At 40.8% G+C, this 21,312-nt stretch overlaps 1 protein-coding gene across 2 annotated transcripts; it reads left to right on the forward strand.

Moving 5' to 3' along the window:
- The first annotated feature begins 8,677 nt into the window (after window positions 1–8,677).
- On the forward strand, window positions 8,678–18,231 carry pcdh18b (protocadherin 18b). 2 transcript variants are annotated; one of them, XM_062999863.1, is made up of 4 exons: window positions 8,678–11,137; window positions 11,585–11,673; window positions 13,883–14,043; window positions 16,990–18,231. In XM_062999863.1, exons 1-4 carry the CDS (start codon window positions 8,678–8,680, stop codon window positions 17,724–17,726), a joined length of 3,447 nt encoding a protein of 1,148 aa, XP_062855933.1. In that variant the 3' UTR covers window positions 17,727–18,231. The 2 variants fall into 2 exon arrangements, with proteins under 2 accessions (XP_062855933.1, XP_062855934.1); XM_062999864.1 differs by having other exon boundaries at window positions 11,618–11,673.
- Window positions 18,232–21,312: the final 3,081 nt, after the last annotated feature.

The following is a 21,312-nucleotide window of genomic DNA, read 5'->3' on the forward strand; positions in this document are numbered from 1 at the left end:
GGACCCTGCTCTTTTAAAACGCTGAATGATCTTGGCCACTGTGCTGCAGCTCAGTTTCAGGGTGTTGGCAATCTTCTTGTAGCCTTGGCCATCTTCATGTAGCGCAACAATTCGTCTTTTAAGATCCTCAGAGAGTTCTTTGCCATGAGGTGCCATGTTGGAACTTTCAGTGACCAGTATGAGAGAGTGTGAGAGCTGTACTACTAAATTAAACACACCTGCTCCCTATGCACACCTGAGACCTAGTAACACTAACAAATCACATGACATTTTGGAGGGAAAATGACAAGCAGTGCTCAATTTGGACATTTAGGGGTGTAGTCTCTTAGGGGTGTACTCACTTTTGTTGCCGGTGGTTTAGACATTAATGGCTGTATATTGAGTTATTTTGAGGGAAGAATAAATTTACACTGTTATATAAGCTGCACACAGACTACTTTTCATTGTGTCAAAGTGTCATTTTGTCAGTGTTGTCCCATGAAAATATATACTTAAATATCTGCAGAAATGTGAGGGGTGTACTCACTTTTGTGATACACTGTATATATATATATATACTGTATATATATATATATATATATATATATATATATATATATACCGACCAGGCATAACATTATGACCACTGACAGGTGAAGTGAATAACACTGATTATCTCTTCATCATGGCACCTGTTAGTGGGTGGGATATATTAGGCAGCAAGTGAACATTTTAAGTTGATGTGTTAGAAGCAGGAAAAATGGGCAAGCGTAAGGATTTGAGCAAGTTTGACAAGGGCCAAATTGTCATGGCTAGACGCTCTTGTGGGGTGTTCCCGGTCTGCAGTGGTCAGTATCCATCAAGAGTGGTCCAAGGAAGGAACAGTGGTAAACTGGCGACAGGTTCATGGGCGGCCAAGGCTCACTGATGCACGTGAAGAGCGAAGGCTGGCCTGTGTGGTCCGATTCAACAGACGAGCTACTGTAGCTCAAATTGCTGAAGAAGTTAATGCTGGTTCTGATAGAAAGGTGTCAGAATACACAGTGCATCCAGTTGCAGGGCTGTTTTGGCAGGAAAAGGGGGATCAACACAATATTAGCAAAGTGGTTATAATGTTATGGCTGATCAGTGTATATGTGTATACATATAGATGATCCTTACACTGTGTGCCTTTAAATGGGAAAATATGGCAAATCTAATCAATAATGATAATTGTTTTGGCTAGTATTTTTATAATACAATGCTTAGCAACATACCAGTATATCCCTACTATAAATAGAAAGATTCTTATGCAGAAGTACTTAAATAGGCAGTAACAGTTATGAAAGGGCACAAACAAAACAATGGCACTCCTGCAGAAACAACAAGGCAGGATTTTGTGAAAACCACACTGTGTCAGCAGCACTGGGTAAGAAAGTTCTTATAGCCAACTACAATATATCTTAAACACTAAAAACAATCCTAAACACTGACTCCATAAAAACACTGTACAAATACACTACAAACACATACACTCCTTGTTTCTACACATTGTCCATTTTATTGGCTTCACTTATCATATAAAAGCACTTTGTCCTCCTTCAGGACCACCACAGAGCAGGTATTATTTGGGTAGTGGATCATTCTCAGCACAGCAGCGACACTGACATGGTGGTGGTGTGTTAGTGTGTGATGTGCTGGTATGAGTGGATAAGACACAGCAGCTCTGATGGAGTTTTTAAACACCTCACTGTCACTGCTGGACTGAGAATGGTCCACCAACCAAAAATATATCCAGCCAACAGCGCCCCATGGGCAGCGTCCTGTGACCACTTATGAAGGTCTAGAAGATGACCATTTCAAACAGCAACAATAGATAAGCGATCGTCTCTAACTTTACATCTACAAGGTGGACCAACTAGGTAGGAGTGTCTAATAGAGTGGACAGTGAGTCTTTAATGGCTGATCAGTGTATGTTGATTAATTAAAAATAATGTGTTAAATAATTATTTTGATATCAGTTATTTGTTATTGTGGTTCCACTGTTTATTATTCCGTGTATTACTGTTACTCCTGTTGCTTTTTAGTAATGCTGTAACTCTTGTTGAGTGATCTCTTTCCTTCTTCATCATTAGTCTAAGAAAAGTGATGTGGTAGATCAGTTGTACTGATAGGAATGTTAATTTGTGCAAACTTTAAGTTCCTTCACCATCAACCTGATTGCAATCTTTCATGACAAGTGTAAAGTCCTTTTTCCAAAAAAAAAGATCTGGAATGCTGATTCATCTGACCACAATACACGTTCCCACTCTGTGATGGTCCATCCGGGATGCCTCTGAGCCCATAGAACTCGACACTGCTTCTGGACATGGTTAACATAAGGCTTCTTTTTTGCACAGTAAAGTTTGAAGTGGCATTTGTGCAAGTAAATCTGTATTGTAGTGCTTGACAAAGGTTTGCCAAAATAATCCCTCGCCCATGTTTTTATATCGGTTATTGATAAATGACAACTCTTGATACAGTGCAGTCTGAGAGATCAGAAATCACAGGTTTACAATCACCTGCTGACATCACCTGTTTGAAATCACATAATAAATATATATTGTTTTTATCTCATTACTAGCACTAAACTGCATCAATCCCACTTTTTTTTTAATGTGTTGCAGGCTGAAACATGAAATATCTAGGGTTCATACTGTCAACAATTCTATAAAAGTAAATATAAAAACACTGCATTATTTTTACTTGCATTTTCCATACTGTCCCAGCTTTGAGATTGCAAATTAATAACAAAAACAAATGTGGTTGCATAATTCTTTCTCCTTATTGTATCTCTTGTTGTGCATGATACATAATAAAAAAAAATACAAGTACAAATCCTTCTACCGCTATAGATATTGATAAAATGAAATCACAGATTTTCATAAGCTTTGCTTTGTAACGCTGGTAAGGAATCAGATCAAACTGGTGTACTCAAGTCATACATAAAAGCTAATATATGAATGTGCACGTGCCAAACACAGCCAATAACTCTCACATTCAAAATGGAAAGAAAAAAAAGTTGGTTGAATAACAATAAAGCATTGAGGAGAGGGTGTCTTATAGTTGCCCTTGCCCTACACCCCAGCAGAATGAAAGGTAATGATAAGAAGAGGGGGATGCAGGAAAGAAATTGTGGTGCTGGGGTGAGTGTATTAGAGGGGGGGTAATTCTGTGAGGCCCAAGTGGCAGATGCTCGCGTGCCTTTACAAACACACCCACCCCCATCCACGATCTGCACCGAGCATTCCGCTGTAATGGCCCTCCTCCTGTCTTAGCTGCCCCCTCCCTTTGGTTTCCACATGCCCCCCTTGTGCAGATCGGCTACGTCCCACCTGCCGCGCTCCTTTGTGCTCTGAATCCCTTGTTTTCATCTCAATGCCAAAGTTTAACTCTCCCATGGAGGAGGAGGGGTGACTTTAGGAGCACCCACTTTCTAAAGAAAGCCATCTGACTGAACATATGACTGCGCCAGATTTCCAAACCAGCGCACATGTTTCGCCCCTTAGACCAGTTTAAGCAGTGCTGTAAAACTATTCACTAGAATTAGGCATGAATACAGTTTTAGGTCTTCAAAACTTCTTCAAAACTTACAGTTGATTTTGTTAGTAAAACAAGTCTGCTTGTTGTACCCCAGCTTGCTTGCTCTTACTTACTTCAGGATTGTAAAAGTATTAATACCACTTATAATTGTATGTAAGCCTAGCTTGGATTTTACGCAACACTTTACCATGTCAACTCTGGTAACGGTCAACTGCTTTATTGTTAACACATGGGAAGAAGTTTATGCAGTAGATCAGCTTATTTCCAGTAATTTGGAGAATCAATAGCCCATATGTTTTAACAGTTTTGTAGGTCGAAGAGTGCTTAAATCATTAGTGGACATAATAAATAGAGAAGCACACATCTCACTAAATATACCCTAAAAGTTTAGTTCAGTCCATCATAAAAGGGTAGAAAAAGTAAAACTGCCATAATACTGCATAGGTCAGGTCATCCTTCTAAACAGTGTCAACAAACTAGCTGAGCTGCATTGTTCGGGGGCTGTGACTTGAGCTGATGGATTACTGAAGTATACTTTTCAGGTCGAATTGCAAACTGTGTGTGGTAAACCTAATAGACCCTTAGGTTATGCAAAATCACCTCCATGAGACTCATCAAAAAGACAGCTAGCTGTAATAGCTGCTAAAGCTGACTCAAACAAGTAACAAATAAATAAATAAACACTCATTCATAATTAACTTTAAATGTTATTTTAAATTTGTTTTAAGTTTTTAATTTAAGACATTCTGATTCAAATTATTTTTTTAAACGATAAAACATTTTATTTAAAGCATTTATTACTTAATATTTGTTTGCTTCTACATGAAAAGCGGTTAAGCATCAGCTCTGGTGTTCAAGTCGCCTTGTGGGCTTTGTGTGTGTGTGTGTGTGTGTGTGTGTTATAAATAAAAGGTTAAAAACTGCCAAGCCTTGAACTTCTTTGACCATGAAATGGGATTAGAGTGTTGTAATGCTATTACATTTCAAAGATTATACACACATTTTGGTAGAAGAAGAGAATAGATCCGAAAGTCCATTGATAACTCGATTACGCATGAACATGCTTTCTGAGTGTGCCAAATACAGTGGATGAAAGCCATGGCATGTAAATAGGTAGGGCATTTTATAGGCTAAATAGTCCAAAGATAAAGGCAAACCCAACATCATAAAAAAAAATCAAACCCAAAGGGCAAAGGACAGAATTTGTTGTCATAAAAAGGGTAAATGCTAAGCCTGGATAACACAGTTCATTAAAGTAAAGTTATCAGTAATTAATTATTTGTGTAACTATATATCTGAGGCTAGACTACATACACCGATCAGCCATAACATTAAAACCACCTCCTAGTTTCTACACACACTGTCCATTTTATCAGCTCCACTTACCACATAGAAGCACTTTTTAGTTCTACAATTACTGACTGTAGTCCATCTGTTTCTCTACATACTTTTTTAGCCTGATTTCACCCTGTTCTTCAATGGTCAGGACCCCAACAGAGCAGGTATTATTTAGGTGGTGGATCATTCTCAGGATTGCAGTGACAATGACATGGTGGTGGTGTGTTAGTGTGTGTTGTGCTGGTATGAGTGGATTAGACACAGCAGCGCTGCTGGAGTTTTTAAATACCGTGTCCACTCTATTAGACACTCCTACTTAGATGGTCCACCCTGTAGATGTAAAGTCGGAGACGATCTTTTATCTATTGCTGCTGTTTGAGCTGATCATCTTCTAGACCTTCATCAGTGGTCACGGGACTCTGGCCATGTGGCGCTGCTGTCTGGATATTTTTGGTTGGTGGACTATTCTCAGTCCAGCAGTGACACAACACACACTAACACACCACCACCATGTCAGTGTCACTGCAGTGCTGAGAATGATCCACCACCCAAATAATACCTGCTCTGTGGTGGTCCTGGGAGAGTCCTGACCATTGAAGAACAGCATGAAAGGGGGCTAACAAAGCATGTAGAGAAACATACGGACTACATTCAGTAATTGTAGAACTACAAAGTGCTTTAATATGGTGAGTGGAGCTGATAAAATGGACAGTGAGTGTAGAAACCAGGAGGTGGTTTTAATGTTATGGCTGATCGGTGTATATATAGTAAAGTCAGTTGGTATTCTAATTGTGTAACTATAACTAAGGCTAGACTATATAGCGTGTAGTGCTACTAAGATTTTAGGCAAAATTCTAAGCTAAAGCAGCTCTATTTACTTATGTTTAGACGTTTTACTGGATAATTGCAGTAAAATAAATAAATAAATAAATTCAGTCATGTCTAGTAGCTTTGTTGCAAACTTAGTGTAACTTAAAGGTAAATTAAATTAGTATTTAATTCAGTTAGCTCAGACCAGACTAATGCAACGTTTAACCTCATAGACAGGCACTATGTGAGAACATTTTGGATTTGACCAAGCAGAGGGACTAATAGATGGAAAAGTGCCCTTAGGATCTTCAGCCTGCATAATAGCTGTCGTCATATTATACCATACAGATGGTTTTGGGCCAAGCTGCATTGGCCTGCATCTCTCCAGATGGCTCTCACCCAAATGTAATGCAGCCTATAGCATTGACTGATTGAATCAATTAGTATTCAACACTGTGCATTTCTTATATTGACATATATTTTGTGATATGTAAGTCAAATTACATACAATTCTTTATTTCGCTTCTACTGTGATACCAGAATGGATGTTAAAAGCAGTACATTTGAAGTATTGTTGTAATTGTAAAGTATTATCAGAACTGTTTCTGCACCAGATGACTCAGGATTTATAAATAAACACTAGTTTACTTGGTTATTACATGTATAAAAGCACATTACGGATGCAAAAATATTTAGCGTGTGGTCAGTAATTCTATAACTCATACAGTTGTACATTTGTTCATAATTAACTGCCAGTCTCAACACTCTAAGCATCAATTCAGGATTTAGATTTCGCTTGGTAAGGATTACCCACATCAGATAAAGCATCCACAGGCAGATGCTCAGCACCATGACCTCTGAAGAAACCGCACTTATTGTTTAGGACTTCAATCCTATTCACTGATTCTCTACGCTCACTGAGGGACAGAGTGTGAGCAGATCCTCTCCGTTAGTATCTGTTGTGTTGGTCCACCATTTATGGCCTCTGCATTTATAACCGAAATAAAAACCTCAGTAAAACTAAAGCCATCGGGTAAAGAGTGTGTTTAATGCAGCAGCTCTACTTAACTTACTAGCATCTTCACTCATTGCCCACCACCTCATAAAGTCACTTTATGGGCTTGGATTGTAAACAAGCTGCTTCGGAGTTTGGGAGGAAAAAAAGTGCAGTAACCACAAACAGCATGTTCGCCTGAATGAGAAACACTTCCTACCTAATTGAGGATCAAATAATGAAGTAAGATGCTTTACTTTTTTTAGTTTTTTCTTTGTTTTCCTTTTTTAATTACTTTGGACCACTGCGCAAAGTCTTCTCCAGCACATCCCAAAGATTCTCAATGGGGTTCAGGTCTGGACTCTGTGGTGGCCAATCCATGTGTGAAAATGATGTCTCATGTCTCATGCTCCCTGAATCACTCTTTCACAATCTGAGCCCGTTGAATCCTGGCATTGTCATCTTGGAATATGCCCGTGCCATCAGGGAAGAAAAAATCCATTGATGGAATAACCTGGTCGTTCAGTATATTCAGGTAGTCAGCTGACCTCATTCTTTGGGCACATAACGTTGCACATAACCTAGACCTGACCAACTGCAGCAACCCCAGATCATAGCACTGCCCCGACAGGCTTGTACGGTAGGCACTAGGCATGATGGGTGCATCACTTCAGCCACCTCTCTTCTTACCCTGATGCGCCCATCACTCTGGAACAGGGTAAATCTGGACTCATCAGACCACATGACCTTCTTCCATTGCTCAAGAGTCGAATCTTTATGCTCCCTAGCAAATTGAAGCCGTTTTTGCCGGTTAGCCTCACTGACAAGTGGTTTTCTTAAGGCTACACAGCTGTTTAGTCCCAATCCCTTGAGTTCCCTTCTCATTGTGCGTGTGGAAATGTTCTTACCTTCACTATTAAACATCTCCCTGAGTTCTACTATAGTTTTTCTACCATTTGATTTCACCAAACGTTTAAGTGATCGCCTATCACGATTATTTAAGATTTTTTTTCCGACCACATTCCTTACTCGAAGATGATGTTTCCCCACTGTCCTTCCACTTTTTAATAATGCGTTGGACAGTTCTTAACCCGATTTTAGTAGTTTCAGCTTCTTCTTAGATGTTTTCTCTGCTTGATGCATGCCAATAATTTGACCCTTCTGAAACAGATTAACACCTTTTCCACGACCACAGGATGTGTCTTTCGACATGGTTGTTTAACAAATGAGAAGCTACTCACTGCATCAGTTAGGGTTAAATAACTTGTTGCCAGCTGAAACATAATCACCCATGCAGTAATTATCTAATGGGAGGCTCTTACCTATTTAACTATGCTTAGTTAAATCCAGGTGGTGACCTTTTTTTTGGCCAGGCAGTGTATATAAATATATTATCTCTTCACTTATTTATGTATATTTGCTGTTATTGCCTTACTCTCTCTCTTACTCTCTCTCTCTCTCTCTCTCTCTCTCTCTCTCTCTCTTTTCTATGTGTGTGTGAGTGTGTGTGATAAAGGGATATTAAATCTGGACATTGTGTGTTTATAGTGCTATTGTGTGCGCGCTGTTCAGACTTAGAGTCTGAGCGCTGGAGACGCAGACGGCAATAGAGCTACTCAGTTTGCGCGCGCGCACGCAGACACACACACACGCACACACACACTTCAAGGCGCCTCCCACAGACGCGCGCACACGCTCACTCTCAGTGGAAGAAAGTGTTGGCGTTCAGTATCATCAGACCACGAGCGTGGGGTGCCGCATCGGAGTCCTTATGTCCCCTCCGTAAAGCAGCCGAATACTGGGACACTGGAACCTAAGCGCGCAGTTTTGCTTCATGTGCGCGCATCTGTACTTTTTGCATTAGATCGACGCGGAGGGGATTTTAAGTGAGGATTTAACATGCTTCGACTTTGAAAGGAAATACAGTCTACATATCAGACGCAACACTGTTGGAATTACGACTTTTGGAACAGCTTTAAGATGGGGAGGACAAAGATGCGCACTTTACTTCTCCTGCAAGTCGCTCTTTTGGCAGTGGCGGCTGCGCGCGACGCGCCTGGTAAGACTTTAAAGTATAAAGTTCTGGAGGAGCAGCGGGTGGGCACAGTGATCGGCAGGTTGCGTGAAGACGCAGCGGGATCTTTGTCCCGGTTACCGAGCTCAGTTTCTCCACGATTTCGCGCAATGCACGCGGGTGGAAGCGCGCCGTTGATCGCCGTGCGCGAAGACGATGGTGAGATCACTGTAGGATCGCGGATTGATAGGGAGGCGCTTTGCGGCAGCCACCCGAACTGCACCCTTGAGTTCGATGTAGTCACGCTGCCCGCTGAGCACCTGCAACTCTTTCGTGTCCAAGTCGAGGTCCTTGACGTCAATGACCACTCTCCACGTTTTGCCCGTTCTATGGTCCCTGTCGAAATTTCAGAGAGTGCCGCCGTGGGGACACGGTTGCCCCTAGATGCTGCTACAGACCCGGATGTGGGCGACAATGCACTTCACTCTTACTCACTGGCACGAAACAGCTTCTTCCGTATCGACATCCGGACTCGCACCGATGGCGCTCGGTATGCTGACCTGGTCGTCGTACGCGAGCTTGACCGGGAGACCCAGCCAAGCTTTCAGCTGGTGCTGAGCGCGGCCGACTCGGGCTCACCACCTCGCTCTGGATCCACTTTACTAAAGATAAGTATTCTGGATTCCAATGATAACAGCCCGGTGTTCGATGAGCAGGCCTATGTGGTCAGCCTTCCTGAGAATTCAGTGCCCGGAACCCTTCTGGTGGACCTAAACGCCACAGATCCAGATGAAGGCGCCAACGGAAAGATCGTCTACTCCTTCAGCAGTCATGTGTCTCTGAAAATCCTTGAGACGTTCAAGATTGATCCTGAAAACGGACAAATTACTCTAATCAAGAAAGTGGACTATGAGACCGCCTCGTCCTATGAGATTGACATCCAAGCCCATGACATGGGACCCAATTCCATTCCAGGCCACTGCAAGATCATAGTCAAAGTGGTGGATATTAATGACAACAAGCCCAAAATCAATATTAACTTGATGACGCAGGGGAAGGAGGAGGTGGCCTACATTTCAGAAGCAGCACCCGTCGACACCTTCATTGCACTGGTTCGAGTGGACGACAGCGATTCGGGTCTAAATGGAGAGGTGACTTGCAAGTTGCACGGTCATGGGCACTTCCGGTTGCAGAAAACCTACGAGAACAACTACATGATTTTGACCAATGTTTCCCTGGACCGTGAGAAGCGCTCAGAGTACAGCCTGACTATAATCGCAGAGGACCACGGCTCACCCAGCCTTTCTACCATCAAACACTTTACGGTGCAGGTGCAGGATGAAAACGACAACCCACCTCGCTTTGAAAAGAGCCGCTATGAGATCTTCAAGTCAGAAAACAACTCACCTGGTGCGTATCTCACCTCGGTGGTGGCCACCGACCCAGACCTGGGCACGAACGGCCAGGTGACCTACTCCATCCTGGAAAGCATGGTGCAGGGGAGCTCTATTTCTACCTATGTGACTATCGACCCATCCAGTGGTTCTGTGTATGCTTTGCGTAGCTTTGACCGCGAGGAGGTGAACCGATTGGCCTTTACAGTACAGGCCCAGGATGGAGGAGGTGACGCCTCACTCAATGCCAACGCCACTGTTATTCTAACCGTTTTGGATGAGAATGACAATTCGCCAGTTATTGTGGCGCCATCGCTCAGCAACCACACAGCCGAAGTGCCGCTTTGGAGGCTTGCCGAACCAGGGCACCTAGTGACGACCATCAAGGCCACTGATCGGGATGCAGGAGCTAACGGCGAGGTCACATGCTCCATTATGGGTGGAAATGAAGAAGGGTTGTTTGTGATGGAGCCAAAAAGATGTGAGCTGAGAACCAATGCGAGTCTGGAACCTTTAGGGAAGGACAGTTTTGACCTGGCAGTGCTGGTTCAGGACCGCGGGGCATCTGCTCGCCTCGCCACTCGTGCTGTCCTGCACATTTTGTTGCGTGATCACCCTGATACTTACTTCACACCTGCTGACTCTTCTGGCCAGGGTTCACTTGACCTCTCCATGATAATTATCATCTCACTGGGTGCCATCTGTGGCGTGCTGCTGCTCGTCATGGTCTTGTTTGCGACACGTTGCTCTCGGGACCAGAAGGATCCACGGCACTCTTACAACTGCCGTGTGGCAGAGTCTACCTATCAGAACCACCCCAAGAAACCTGCCAGGCAGATCCACAAGGGTGATATCACCCTGGTGCCAACAGTGAACGGAACACTGCCTGTAAGGGCACACCCACGCTCACCTTCAGGCTCTCCAGCTCCTGACAGCAGGCATACACACAACAGTCGCCAGTCACTCAACAGCTTGGTCACCATTTCCTCCAATCATGTTGCAGAGAACTTCGCCCTGGAGCTTGCTCATGCCTCACCACCCGTTGAGGTAAGACAAACGTTATTAAAAAAAAATATATAATAATAATAATAATAATAAATGTTATTTTATTGTGTTGTTACATGTTACTTAATAAATAATTAATTAAATATCTAATTATTAAAATATCTAGATTTACTAAAGTATGTATAACACCCAGAATGAACTGAATTAAATGTCTGAAGTTAAATTTTTTATTAAACAAGTTATTATTTTGTGTTGAGTATACTGTTACCCCCTTTTTGTGTGTTTGCACAGAGTACTTTTTTGTTTTTGTCATTCATTAACCCATCCATATCCGGCATGATCCTTCGTTCACCCCCTCCCTGCCCTGTGTAGCATTGGCATCTGGTCCACCATTACTCATTTTTGTTTTCCATTTTTTTTTCTTTTTCTTGTTTGCCCCCCCGCCCCCTGCCCCCTCCCACCTTTTCTGTTCTTCCTGTTCGGCTATAGCAAGTCTCACAGCTTCTGTCCATACTCCATCAGGGCCAGTACCAACCCAGACCCAGTTTCCGTGGCAACAAATACACTCGGAGCTACAGGTAACCAATCACCTTTCAACCTTTCGTGGGTCGTTCGGGGTCCCAGACTGGGCCTTAGAGAGCCCGGTCTGATCATTTGAGGGGGCTCAGACTGTAGCACCGCTGCCTCCATTTTGTTCGGAGTGTATGCATATGCAGGCAGCTGCTTCATGGTGTGCTGGTTTTTCTCATAGATGCCAGAATGAATCATGAAATAAAAGTGTATATTTTGCATGATTTTTAATAAGTAGGGCATGTGAAAGAAATGGGTCAAAGATGTGATAATCATTACGTGTTCAAAGTTTGTCTTTTGCATCAGTCACTTTTCTGCACTTTTAATATTTAATTTTTCATTATGTACTCTTCCAATTGTGTGTACATGTTTCTTAATGGGGTGGCGTAGTGGCACAGTGGGTAGCACTGTCGCCTCACAGCAAGAAGGGCCTGGGTTTGATTCCCTGGCCAGATGGCCAGTGTCCTTTCTGTGCTGAGATTGCATGCTCTCCCTGTATCCAAGTGGGTTTCCTTTGGGTGCTCTGATTTTCTTCCACTAGTCTGAAGACATGTAGTCAGGTCTACATTTTAACAGTTGAAAATGTGGTAGATAACTTTCTTGGTTTAGCTGGGAGTATAGTATATACGTATATTTATACACACACAGAGCGGTACCTTGTAACTTAACGTCCCTTAAACTCAAAATCTTTGAAACTCAACACTCTTCGTCAAGAAGTTTGTACCCTTAAACTCAACGTGTGTGCGACTGCTGCTTTGTTCAGCGCTCAGCCTGAAAAATTGCGAATACGAGACAAATCTGCATTTGTGTGGCATAGCCATCAATTCCACTCTGAAAGCCCCACATGTTTCCTCCTGTTTCACTTTTAAACTTGTGTTACAGCTCAGGGTGCTGAGAAATACTGAGAATCAGCTTTTTTCGAGAGAGTCTAAAATGCTTATTGTTAAATAAAAAAGCTTAATTTGACTTAATGTATTAAAAGAACGACATAGAAACACTAAACCTCTTAATTATTATTGCTCGTAAGTTCTCTTTACTAATTAAGAAGCATAAGGAAACAATAAATAAGTAAAGGTAAAGTGCAGGTTTTATTGTATTTACCTGTTTTCAATTGTATTTCAGTGTTTTTTATATTATACTTGCGTTATTTTTAGTGTATGTAAGTGTCAAAAACAACCACATTACTCTATATTAGCCTAAAATATATGCAGTTTCATGGGACCATACATCCTTATGAGAAAAATACCTTAAAACTCAATGCCTTTTAAACTCAATGTCACTCCCAGAACTACTGTACTACACTGTACTACAATAGGGTGTTCTTGCACAAATGCAAGACACTCCAAAAAGACTAAAATATTACCTTTTAATTATTAGAGGAAGGACTAACTAGTCATGTTATTTGGATGAATACATCAACATAGATTGCCACCAAAAATACATTTGAATAATCTGTACGAGTTGAATTATCATGTATTGTGTATTGTTTTTATTTTCCTTTTCATGTTGCTCGCAAAGCTTCCTTCTACCACAATTGTTTCCAAATTGCCAAAACACTCCAGCTTTAATAAAAACTTAATTAAAGTTTAATAAAACTTTAATTAAAAACTTTAATAAAAACTTGCAAACTTGCAAACTTGCAAATAAAAAGCATTTGAGTGAATTGAAATAAAATGGCATACCCAACAATAAATCAAGCACTAAAATAAAACCCAGAAATTCCTGTCACATGCATACCTGCCCACTTCTAGCTGATTTTCAAAGGGAAACCACAGTGAAAGCAAAAACCACAGTGAATTGTGCAGCCCTACTGTGAACAAGTGTGATTTGCATGTTTTGCATATCTTGACGACACAGCGTCAGCTCGGTTACTGCGGAGATCAGCACAGAGTATCAGTCGATACTAAACATTATGATATTAACACTATTATAAATATAGCTACATAAGTACAGAGAAATTACTGTTAATGTCTATTAACTATGATTTCATTAAACTGTAGTATGATAATAAAATAATAAAAATTATGAAAATTTAATGATTAATAATAATAATAATAATAAATAAAGAAATAAAAATACAAAAGAACCTTTGAACACAAATCAGACCTGTCATATGCAGACCCAAATGCATGTGCTTGGATGTAGATCGTACAGTAAGATAAAGATCACAAAACATTATAAGGGTGCAAATCTAACTTCTGCTAATTCTGTCCGCAGATATGCACTGAACGAGATGGACAAGTTCAGTCTGAAGGACAGCGGTAGAGGGGACAGTGAAGCCGGGGACAGTGATTGTGAGATGGGAAGAGAGTCTCCTCTGATGGGTGAAGGATTTAACGAGCTCTTCACGCCTGACGGACAGCACCGGCCACACCCAGGTAAACAAAGTGCGTACATGTAGTTAGCATTCTCTTTAAAATACAAACCAGCACTTTACCACAGTGTGAGGCAGAGTTATTGGTGTGGAATAAGCCAAAACCTTTAAACCACAATAATGTATAAAGCTGCAGTGAATTAAAATACATCCACCTATAGGGGATATGTACTGTATATTATGACATACATGAATCCCACAGGCACTGTTTTTTTTTAGACTGAATGATTCCCATATAAAGGGGAAAAGTTCTTCCACGAGTCTTTTGTAGGATCTCAGACAATATGACACAATCAACTGAGTAACAAATATTGACAATATACTGTATATAAGCAATTGAGGGTTAAGGGTCTTGCTCAGAGGCCCAACAGTGGCAACCTGGCAGTAATGGGGCTTGAACTAGCAATCTTTTGATTACTAGTCCAGTACCTTAACCACTAGGCTACAACTGCACCTTTCACTCTACTATTCGATGTTGCATGGTGGCTCAGCAGATAGGGTTGATGTTGCACAGCCTCAGGGTTTCAGGTTCAGTCCTCTTTTTTGATTACACACAATGTGAACTCCGTGGTCCTGTTTTTATTTTGCCACAGTGCGTTTCTCTAGGTACGTGTGTTTCATTCCTCCCCCAAATTTGCAAATAGATGGACTGGCCACTTTATACAGTTTATTTGGATAAGTGGAGGGGTTATTGTGTGATAAATAGACTATCCAGTGTGAATTCCTGGACAGGCTCTGAAGCAGCTTGGAAAGATAAATTAATGAATGTGTTTTAGTCTTACTGTTACTGAGAGATCAAACTGTTGGGAGGGATGTACAAAATGTGCCAGATGCTTGGCATTTGATGATTTCCTCCCACCTCTAAAAATAGTCCAGTAGTTCAACTTACTCTATATTGCTATATGTTTGAGTGAGTGAATGAGTCAGTAATTGATGCCCTGAAAGAGATGAAGGCTCTGTCCGGATTATTACAGCAACCTTGCTCAGGATAAAGTGGTAATTGAAAATTATTTACATAATAAATTAACAAGTACTGTGTTTTATTTTCATATACTGTATATGGCCAAAGATAGTCAGACAACCTTCCTAATTATTGAGTTCAGGTGTTTCAGGAAAACTCAATGCTAGCAGGTGTGTATGATCAGCTATAAAATTATAGTGACAGCGGTAGTCTAGTGGATAGAGCTTTGGACTATCAATTAAAAGGTTTAGAGTTTGAATCCCAGCTCTGCTATGCAGCCACTGTTGGGCCCTTAACAACAAGGCCCTTAACCTTCTCTGCTCTAGGGGCGCTGTACAATGGGTGACCCTGTGCTCTGACTCCAGCTTCCAAACAAGCTGGTTTATTATGTTGTACTGTACACCTGTATATGTACAGTATATATGACAAATTAAGTCATTCTATATTCTATCCTAATAAAATTGTACATTCTAAATAAACTAGAGACTCTATATCTGTGCCCATGGTTTTGGAATGGGATGTCCAACAATTGGCCAGTCAGGAATCTACATACAGACATGTTTGCCTATGTCTGAGGGAAGGGGGGATGACTGAGGCCCTGAATCTTACAGCTGGGATGGACCAATTGCAACCTTGCTCAGGATAAAGTAGTAGAAGTTATTAAAAATAATTCCAATAATTAATTAACAAATATTATGTATTATTTTATATACTGTATATGACCAATTCTATTGGCCAGTCAGGCATCAACATACACTCATGATTGCCTATGTCTGAGGGAGGGGGGATGGCTGAGGCCCTGCGTTTGATTAGTGTCCTGTCTGCGATGTCTTACTGCATTGCGCCCAGTGATTCTGGAAAAGTCAGCCCCACCGTGACCCTGACCAGGATAAAGAGGTGGTAAAACATGAAGATGAGATGGAAAAAAAGTATAGAATTGAATAGAATAGAATGCCTTTATTTGTCATTTATACATATACAGATGTACAGTACAACAACACTGTTTCTTCGCATATCCCAGGAGCTGGGGTCAGAGTGCAGGGTCAGCCATTATACGTTGCCCCTGGAGCAGAGAGGGTTAAGGGCCTTGCTCGAACTCTCAACCTCTCAGTTGATAACCCAAATCTCTACCCAATAGGCTACCACTGTATCACTGGATCATCATCTTTCATTTTACTCTTGTAGATTAAATGCGGACCCTTATTATAATGATGCATCTGATGTTTTTGAAATGATGAGGGAAGTTTTTAATGAAATTAAGAAGCAGCTTTGATCTTAACAGACAGTCATTGATGCACCACGATAAGCCGAGCGCCTCCGAGTGCCAATTCAAGCCTTTGAAAACTCTGTAAAGCCCCCTTTTTCTGTAAATCAGTTAGTTTAATCTTTGGTTCTCGGCTTTCATCAGCGAGTGGCCCAAATCAATTCCGCACAGAGGCTCTGTTTTGCAAATGCACCAGATTTTGTTTTCTATTAGCTGTGAGGTGTATTATAAATGGCCCTTTCAAAGCTAATGGGTCCATAATGAAGTCCCTGGGACGTGACTGAGCAGTGGCGTGCATGTGTAATGAAGGTTATAAGTTGGTGTATTTGATTTGAATTACATATTCTTTAGATGGTACGGTGAGGAAAGCGAGAGAGAGAGAGCCAGGTGAAGAGATGCTAAATGTGGAAGAGCTTTTATTCCATTGTTCATCTGTAAACACACTTATTTGAATGGTTAAGAGCCTGAATTAATTTTAGGTTCCAGGTTATAACACATTTTCCATCACTGAGTGCGCACTCTCAGTTTTAAATTCAGAGGCGGTAAAAAAACATGACGCATTAGCTATTATCCAAATCATTTCATCTTTCAGAAGCCTTGAGAAGAAAAGCCTCAGACAAAGGCTGCAGAATCCTGATTTCAAAGATGGTCAATTTAACCAATTTAGATCGGTGGTTAGCGAAACCAGCTAACGTTTATTTATTTATTGTTTTCTTTTATTCCAGCAATGAAGCTGTGTACAGAAGAGTGTCGCGTCCTGGGTCACTCGGATCAGTGCTGGATGCCACCCTTGTCCTCGCAGGCATCATCCGACTACCGCAGCAACCTTTACATCCCTGGCGAAGATCCCCAACAGCCCCCTGTCCCTGAAACCACCCAATCTGATGAGTCCACTCTCAGGAAGAAGAGCTTCTCAACCTTCGGTAAGGAAAGCGAAGAAGAAGAGGGCCAGGATGGCGAAGAAAATCCGGAGGACCTTTGCGGAACCACGTCTCTGCTCTCCGAAATGAACAGTGTCTTCCAGAGGCTCCTCCCCGCCTCTCTGGATGCATACACTGAAACCAATGAAACAGAGAGGGTGCCAGTGTGCCCCGTGGGCACTGGGTCACTCGAAAGGAGAAAAGGGCATCTGCCTGGTAAAGCAAACTCTGCGTCGGCCTTCCAGCACGGTGTAGCAGCCTGGGCTGCCAATACACATTTTCAGAATCCTGGACACGGCCACGCACCGGCCAGTCACATGTCCAACACAGCGGGGGCTCCTCCACTCGCAGCTCCACTGTCAATGTCGGCATCCTGTTCCAAATGGCTGCCCGCGATGGAGGAGATCCCCGAAAACCACGAGGAGGACGAGCTGGAGTCGGTACTCCACGGAAAGCGGTGCGAAAGCCGAAGCGAGATCATGGACGCCACCGAGCTGGTGGCAGAGATCAACAAACTTTTGCAGGACGTCCGGCAAAGCTAAAGAGAATTCAACATTTTCTGCACGAGAAAGACAGAACTGTTATTTAATATAATTAAAATCAGAGACCTGCAATTGTGCTTAAAGTTGCATTTCTGACCGTCATGTGTTTTGTGAATGCTAATTATCCAAATGATGTATGGATTCTCTTGTTATTTTGTTCTGGGACACAGTGTACACAGTGTGAGTGTATTTATCTTTGTATTTTAAAAATACAATTTGTAGTCTTTATATTTATAAAAAATGTACATAAACCTAAACAATCAGATTTCTATTTTTATATTTTGGATGCATGTTGAGAAAATAATCAAGGCCGACATGCCTGTGTAAATAGTCTTATTTATGAAAATGTTTTTATGTTATTGGTACATATGATATAATATAAGTATAATGAGAATATTGTGTTATTGGGAGGGCAGCATGTCAGGGTTTCATATTTATAATAATGTATTCTTAATGTATTGTCTCAAGCTTGATTTATGTTCAATGAAGGAAAATAAAAAATGTTGGACCTGCCACTGGGGAATCATGTGTTGGTTTTATCACAAGCATTTTGAATAACAGGTTTAAGGGTGTAAGACAGAGCTGGACATAGGCTGTGGAAAATTCATACCTTTACAAAAGCAAGCGAGTTAAATGAATATTAACAGAAATAATTGCTTTTATGCTACCAATCATTTATTTATTTGGATTTTTTAAATGCATTTTCTCCCCTCTTTCTCCTGAATTTTTTAGCACATCCAATTTTTACCCAATTGCATTATGCTTCCTCTCTACTGGTGCTGACCCCCACCCCGATTGACGAGAGCGAACCGACACACGCCCCCTCTGACACGTGTTCAGTAGCCGACTGCATCTTTTTACCTGCACGAGGCGAGTTTATTTGTGATCTGAAATTAGTTTTAAATGAGGCGTAGTTCACATGAGATCTTTAACATGAAAAGCAGACTTAAGTCTAGATGGTGTGTGCATATTTATTCCTCATATATATCTCCCTACCTAATTCAAGGCCTTAAAAATCGCGTCACGGACTTTGAAATGCGCCTTTACCCGTGTGATATGCCATTTGCTGTGAAAATCAAAATGTAAGCTTTGTGTTTAGCGATTTAAGACTTTTCATTCACCTAGCAGTCAAGTGTCTTATGTTTACTGGTTAATCTGCACTGAGGCGGTCCTAGTGTAACCGAGCATCTTTAGAGTTTGCTGAGTTTATAAAGTAAGAAATAAACTGTACATAGACAAATTAAATCTGGAGCATAATCCTTTACTGACTTGTTCTTTTGAGGCGCAGCACAGAGATGGTCACGTGTGTAGAGAAGCACACTTTTCCATTGATTATGGAATCCTCAAAGGGAGAAAATAGATTGTTTAGATAGATAGATAGATAGATAGATAGATAGATAGATAGATAGATAGATAGATAGATAGATAGATAGATAGATAGATAGATTTGAAAAACTCCCAACCAATTCTGTGGACGCAGAGAGGGGGGTGTGTCAAAACACGGACGTGTTTCACTGGGTGTTTTAGGTTTACATTCAACCGTTAATGTAGGCTGTACTGTGTATTGTAGCTTCTATTTACTCTATCATTCAATTAATGAGGGTAATTTAATTTAATTAAGTGCTGTGAAATGTGGCACTTTTGTTTAAAAATCTTTAAAATCTGTGAGTTTTGTAAAACAAGGTCTGTGAAATTAAGCATATTTTACTGTAAATTTAGTAGGGCCATACTTATTTATAACCCATATCTCCAATCTGATATCGTATATGGGCAACCTGATGATTCAAGCAGTCATTAGTCTGGAAATTGAAAAACAAAAAGTTTTAATCCGTGTTGTTATGACTGAATTCTGAGGGGTTCCAAATGGTTCACACATCTTTTTTGTAACCGTACATGATACATGTGGATGTAACATGGTGTTCAGTGCTGCAGTCCTGGCCACTTTGTATACACAGTACAGTAGAATTACTTTTTGTAACTCATAATCTAAATATGTATCTAATAATTAATTTATTTCCTGAATACACATTAATTCAGATTGTACCGACAACTATGACTATACACTGCGATCCACAGCTGTAAAAGAAAACACTCTGACTGCTTGATAATAAAAATGTGAAGTGTAAGGGTACTGTACTGCACTTCTGACTGTTATGTGGTGTATAAAACACCAGCAGTGATATTCCCTGAGATTCATTATCATGAGGTGATGTATTGAGGGTGCAATCTTTTAAACGAAGACGTTAAGTGGTTCAAATCTTTCAGCCCTCGCTTTGATCGCCCCCTGCTGGCCATTACAGAGGACTGCCTCTATATTGTGAGCTCGATGCAACTGAGAAATACACCAGTTGTCAAACTACCTAGCAACACTGAACACATGAAATTGATTATATCCTGTGAGTGAAACAGTGGCTTAGTGGGTAGCAAATGGCCAGGTTCCTTTCTGTCTGGAGTTTGCATGTTCTCCCTAAAGTCCAAAGACATGCAATCAGGCTAATTGAAGCTACTAAAAGTGTGTGTGTGTGTGTGTGTGTGTATGCCCTGTGATGGACTGGTAACCTGTTTTCTGCCCTTCCCACAATAAACTGGACCCACTGTGACCCTGACCAGTAATAAAGCGGTAGTAAAACAGACAATGAACAAATAAATGACTGTATGCTTCAACTTAATGGCAACAGTTTGGGGAGGACAGACTGCATGGCTGTTACCCTGTGTGAGGTCTATAAAGGCCTTCTTGTCCAGCATCTGTGCCTGAGATCACAAACGTTCTTTTGACTGAAAAGGCACACATTTCTTTTAGGAAGAAAGAAGTCTGTTAAAGAGAGCAGGGGGTATATTTAAATACCTCTTGCAACTGTGTGTCTGACGCTGAAGATCAGGGTTACAGTAGGCATTATGTATTATGGGTATAGAGCATAAACACATTTGTGTTATGTACACTGAATAAGAACCTATTGTAGGTAGACCTATCTTAATTATTTATGGATTATTTTATAAGCTACAACTACCATACATTCATTAATTACAGGGTATGTGTTTCTATTAAAGAAGGCAGTTACTACTACATTTTTACCAGAATACACATTATCATATTGTTACCACATCAGTGTCATTGCAGTGCCAAACATTGTACATCACCCAAACATTATCTAGCCCTTTTTAAAACTAACATACAAAAACTAGTTTACAATTATGTAAACACAAACAATGCGTATACACTACACCCTTTAGATTTTTTGTTCTTTGTTAGATGTTCTTATATTCTTATTTTATATTATTATATTTTTTAGATTCTTATATCTTATTTTTTCATTACATTACTTTTTGTGTTATTTATTATGTTATTTTATTTTCTTGCACTACATTGACATGTCATGTGATGCTTGTGATAATTGTGAATTGCTGCTGTAACACTGCAGTTTCCCTTTGGGGACCAATAAAATAAATCAATCATTCAATTAATTTTAAAATATACTCTGCTGTATCTATTTTGCATACTTGGACTCTACAATGGTCTTTTGCTAACAAGCATAATAATAATAATAATAATAATAATAACAACTACTGTTATTCTGGTGAGGGTCGT

The sequence above is a fragment of the Trichomycterus rosablanca genome, chromosome 8 (genome assembly GCF_030014385.1).
Source record: "Trichomycterus rosablanca isolate fTriRos1 chromosome 8, fTriRos1.hap1, whole genome shotgun sequence".
In the NCBI taxonomy this organism is placed as follows: Eukaryota; Metazoa; Chordata; class Actinopteri; order Siluriformes; family Trichomycteridae; genus Trichomycterus; species Trichomycterus rosablanca.

Coding starts and splice junctions, on each gene's coding strand:
- pcdh18b (XM_062999863.1), top strand. CDS start 8,678: ATGCGCACTTTACTTCTCCTGCAAGTCGCTCTTTTGGCAGTGGCGGCT. Junction 11,138..11,584: donor ATGCCTCACCACCCGTTGAG/GTAAGACAAACG, acceptor GTTCGGCTATAG/CAAGTCTCACAGCTTCTGTC. Junction 11,674..13,882: donor AAATACACTCGGAGCTACAG/GTAACCAATCAC, acceptor TTCTGTCCGCAG/ATATGCACTGAACGAGATGG.